Source organism: Adiantum capillus-veneris, chromosome 26, assembly GCF_014529385.1.
Source record: "Adiantum capillus-veneris isolate H3 chromosome 26, ASM1452938v2, whole genome shotgun sequence".
Taxonomy (NCBI): Eukaryota; Viridiplantae; Streptophyta; class Polypodiopsida; order Polypodiales; family Pteridaceae; genus Adiantum; species Adiantum capillus-veneris.
Genome location: NC_140956.1, coordinates 114867417 through 114872590, shown reverse-complemented (window position 1 = coordinate 114872590; position 5174 = coordinate 114867417). Strand labels below are relative to the sequence as shown.

At 42.0% G+C, this 5174-nt stretch overlaps 1 protein-coding gene across 1 annotated transcript; it reads left to right on the top strand.

Moving 5' to 3' along the window:
• The first annotated feature begins 582 nt into the window (after positions 1-582).
• On the top strand, positions 583-2742 carry LOC147424027 (uncharacterized). The gene is made up of 2 exons (XM_086501995.1): positions 583-2355; positions 2438-2742. The coding sequence occupies exons 1-2, from the start codon at positions 1969-1971 to the stop codon at positions 2510-2512; spliced, it is 462 nt and encodes a 153-aa protein (XP_086358121.1). The 5' UTR covers positions 583-1968; the 3' UTR covers positions 2513-2742.
• Positions 2743-5174: the final 2432 nt, after the last annotated feature.

Sequence of the window (5174 nt, the reverse complement as noted above, 5' to 3'; positions counted from 1 at the left end):
GATAGACCTAAATGCACTACTAGTGGGTTTTGATGAGGGGACCACTTTAGGCATTTATAATGCTTCACTATTTGGCCATGATAGGCTTCCAAATTTGATGCATGGCTGCATTTTATAAAAAATAGTTAAGTCTCTAATTTAGTCCCGTTGTATAGAGCATAGTTAATTTTCTAGACTACCATTATATTGTTTCCTTAAGCTTAAGTATATTTTTTAATCAAAACACATGGATGTTCAGCCCCCATAGTTTATTTTTTTCTTATAGAATTAGATACAAAAAATCACATTTCCCTTGTTCTGTTAGCTATCATTGAAGTTTTTTTTATATTACGGTTATCCTTATTACCACTATTTATGCATATTCTTGTATTAGAAAAAACATGGACTCTCCTTGGGCCTTTTTGATTAGTGAAGGCTTAAGGGAGAACCAATGAGAGGGCTCTTGGGATATCACTTAGAGGGGGAGGAATGGTTGGGGTGCAACATAATTGTTTCCCTCTTTAATGCTTGGTTCTTAGAGAGTGGGGGGAGGGAGGCTTGGGGGGGGGGGGGGGGGGGGGACGGTGTAAAAGGGGGAAAGAGGTGTCATAAAAGAAGGAGGGACCCCCCCAAAAGAAAAAATGCGCAGGCTTAAAAACCTTAAAAAATGATGTTTTTTAAAAGTGTCAAAATTGACTCATTTGCCTCTAAAACTGTCCCAAAACATATACTAACTTTAAAAAGTCAAATCTCCCCCCCCCCCCCCCCTCTCTCCAAAAAAAAAAATAAATCCATTTTTCTCTCCCTCTATCACTACTTTTGTCTCCCACACTCTCCCTCTTCTCCCTCCTCCCATTCTCTCTCTACAGTCAAGGCAGCCATAGCCAAAAGCTTTCCACCACTCTCTTCCTCTCTCCATAGCTCCCCCTTCTCTCACACCTCCATCAACCCTCTTTAGTCCCACACCCCATAGCCCACAACTCACCACTATCCTCTCTACCTCTCACTCCTCCCCTCTTTCTCTATCTCTACTATCAAAGACACCATAGCCAGCATAGGCAGCTCACCTCACCCTTCCCTCAGCTCCTCATTCTCTCTCCACAGTACCCACACACAATAGCCCACAGCCTTGCCCACTTCTCTCCCTCACCTTCCTCCCACCCATTCCCAATCCCTTCCTAAGCCCAACTTCCCAAGCATGTCTATCGCTAACATGCATAGACGACCCAAACCAGAGATACAGGAGATTGTGTTGCATAACACAAAAAATTCAGAGGGGGGATGGATCCCACAGGTATTTAAGAAGGGCTCATGGGTCTACATGCAACCGTCCAGTGCTGGACCTCATCGCGTACGATGTCGAGGTGTATTGGAACGCCATTGGAAGGGAAGACTATTGGCATTCAAAGAAACCAAGTTCGGGATGGTGGCCATCGTGCAACACGTGTACAGTGTAGCTGAGATCCACCTGTAGAGAGCTTCAACTCAATTTGCACCTCATTGTAAGTCCTCATGGTTTAGCTATCCCATACATATATCATGTTTAACGTGCATGCGATCATTTTGTTTGACTAAGGGCATTTGTAAAGATGTTTTTTCATCCAGATTAGTTGAGGAGCAGCCGCTTGAGTGCCTCTCAGACACGTTCATGGTCATGCATGCTCACATTGGGGAGCTTATATTTCCTAATGTCTCGTCGAAAAAACTTACGAGCAACGAATATTCATGTACTCCCACAAGTACGTGGTACCGAAGTCAAGCCAAGGCTATGGTAGGTTAGAAGCCGTGGAAACACCCTCATTGTAGAGTGCAAAATGGACAATCCCAGACCATTGGGCCTTGGTTTCTTTCAAGCACAAGGTGCTGCAAGATTTCCAAGGGTCCCTAAAGTTTGGTAAGGAAACCAGATTGGTGGGTCTCAATTGGCATTGTCCCATCCATTTGTTTGTGCATGCATTCCGCTCTCTGCCGATTGTGGAAACACCGACAATGTTTGTTTGCAAAGAAGTTGACGTAGATGCAATGGACACCATTCTAGGTGTCAATTGGGGCTATGTTGACGATTTGCATGATGGTGACCGTTACAAGTGCAATGTGTCCCCCACACAGCTTTGCCTTCGATATTTGAAGGCAAGGTGCACCTTGTATGCACGGTTTAGCTACGAAAAGTGGATGCACAAACGTGGAAAATGGATACCCTTGCAGCTGACAGCCGAAGAGGTTCAATCCTTTAAAATTCGTGTTTGCATGTCCAATAATGAGGTGAAGGTGGTTGCAGTGAACCCGCATTGGACTCTTGCCAATCTTCAGAAACATTTTGTCATAATGGGATTCGAGGATGTCGGCAATGCAAGTTTCAAACTGGAACAACGCAAGGTCTTCTTTGTGGTTGATTAGATACCTTTTCTTAATTTTTTTGGGTATTTATATCTTGATTGCCCATTTTTTGGTTGTGTAGATTGGAAGGCGGATGGAGGCCACTGTGCTTGTTTACAAAGATTGGGCTACAGACGAAGTCATCTTGTCTAAGTGAATTGGCTTGTAACTTTACTCTTTTATATTGATAGCCGTTTTTTGGCTTTCCATAATTACCATAGTGAGCTACCTCACCCTACCAAAATCACCCAAACATTGTGGCTATCCCTACCATTTCACTGTACATAGGCGTGTGTGAGTTAGGGGATTTTTTCCATATTTTCTTAAAAACCCTCAGCTAGCTAGCTAGTTGAGCCAAAAAAAATAAAATATTATGGCCCATTTGTGTGTAAATATTGCATTGTATATATGGCCTAAATATAGGGACATTAGGCAAAATTTGGACTCACAAAGGGGCCCTTTAAGGAGTTTGACTTTACCTCTCTCTACCAAAATGGGCGCATGGATAAATTTTTGCAAACAAACTCCAAATTTGGCAGAGGTTTGACAGTTAGAATGTCCTCTTCAAGCTCTATCTACTGATATATAGCACACCATGAGATTCCTCATATTTTAGAAGATTCTTTTTTTCACTCACTTAGATTCCGACAGAGTTGTCACATCATAGGTGAATCAAAAAAAGAATCTTCTAAAATATGCGGAATCTCATGGCGTGCTATATATCAGTAGATAGAGCTCCAAGAGGACATTCTAACTATCAAACCTCCACCAACTTTGGAGTTTGTTTGCAAAAATTTATCCATGCGCCCGTTTTGGTAGAGAGAGGTAAAGTCAAACTCCTTAAAGGGCCCCTTTATGAGTCCAAATTTTGTCTAATGTTTTTATAATTATTCTGGTATTTTATTTAAATATTTATACTTAGGTGTGTGTTTTATTAAACCTCTGTATATCTTCTTTCATCCTCTTACACCATAAGTATATGCCAATGTGTACATACTCTAACCTTATATTTTTCTTTTAAACAAATAACTCCCACATTTTCACCCTCACCCTCGTGAAAACAAAAAATGTTTTCTACTCCCTTAGTCACGTTTATTATATTATTTTCATTTATTTACATACCTTTTCCTCTTTCACCCAAAATAATACAAAGAGGGACCATATCATATGATTCCAATATCTTTCCATATCCATAATTTCTTCATATTTTTATTATTATTTTTACTCATTATTATAACACCATGTGCTCATTGAGCTAAAATCCATGAATAGTCCATACACTAGTCCCACCATGTATATATTGCTTTCTTCACCAATAATCCTCCTCCATGCATGTGTAAAGGGCAACTTGGATGCTTTGTATTATGATATTGTTGGAATTAGGGTTGCAGAGAAACACACACAGCTTGGAGAAGACGAAGGACGCTCAAGGCACACAATAGAGAGTGTATTACTTAGTGTGCAATGGAAAGATAGATAGCCCTATAGTGATGGGCGTATATACAATGCACGGGGGAAAAAACCTCCTAAAGAGGGAAAAAATGCCCCGGCGGTCCTAGTGTGTTCACACACATCACTACCACATGTATATGGTAACAAAGCCCCCCTGGAGTGATGCGGTGAACGAGAGCTGGCACATGAGTAAAGGGAAGTGCCATGCCCTGAGGACAGGATCAGTCCACAAAGGGGAGTAAGCCCAAAGCTTTGCAGAAAGCTTCAAGCTTCTCACGAGACAATGCCTTTGTGAAAAGATCTGTAAGGTTGTCCTGTGTTGGCACATAAGCCAAGCTGATCTCTCCTGCTGAGAGCCTCTCTCTGACATAGTGGTAATGCACCTCAATGTGCTTTGTGCGAGCATGAAAAACTGGGTTCCTCGCAACTGCCAATGCGCTCTGACTGTCAGTGTAGATAGTGTTGGTAGTGTCCTATCCAACACCCAAATCAGCCATAAGGCGTCTGAGCCATACACACTCAACCGTAGCTGTGAAGAGTGCCCTGTACTCAGCCTCACAACTCGAAGTGGCCACAGTAGGTTGCTTCTTGCTCAACCATGATATACATGAATTGCCAAGCATGAAACAAAAACCACTTGTGGACACTCGCGTGTCAAAACAACCAGCCCAATCTGAGTTCGAAAAAGCATGTAAGTCTGGCAGCAATGATCCCCCCTTGGGATAAAACAAGCCAAGACGTAAAGTGCCACTAAGGTAGCGGAAAATCCTCTTGACATCCTGCCAATGCTTAGACCCTGGGCTATGCATAAATCTGCTGACTTGTGAGACTGCAAACTGAATATCCGGCCTCGTGTTGCATACATAAATGAGGCAGCCAACAACAGTTTGGTAAAGAGTGACATTAGCAGGATTGCCAGCATCATGTAGACTCAACTTCAAACCTGTTTCCATGGGAGTGGCAATAGGTTTGCAATCCTCAAGTCCAAACTTACATAGCAATGTCTCTATGTAACATTTCTGACACAAGGCAATACCACCATCACACTGCTTAAACTGTATACCCAAGTAATGATGCAACAGCCCCAAATCTTTCATCTTGAAAGTAGCATTCAAATCAGCCTTAAATTTAACAATATGTCTCTCATTTGGTCCAGTGATCAGCAAATCATCAACATAAAGAACCACGATGAGAAATACATCACCCTCACGCTTTACATACAACGTGCTTTCTGTTGGACTGTTACGAAAGCTTTGTTTGACCAAATGAGTGTCAGCTTTCTCATAACAAGCACGAGGAGATTGCTTCAACCCATACAAAGCCTTGTTACATTTGCACACTTTGTCCTCTTGTCCTTTTATGACAAA

Coding starts and splice junctions, on each gene's coding strand:
- LOC147424027 (XM_086501995.1), top strand. CDS start 1,969: ATGTTTGTTTGCAAAGAAGTTGACGTAGATGCAATGGACACCATTCTA. Junction 2,356..2,437: donor TCAAACTGGAACAACGCAAG/GTCTTCTTTGTG, acceptor TTGGTTGTGTAG/ATTGGAAGGCGGATGGAGGC.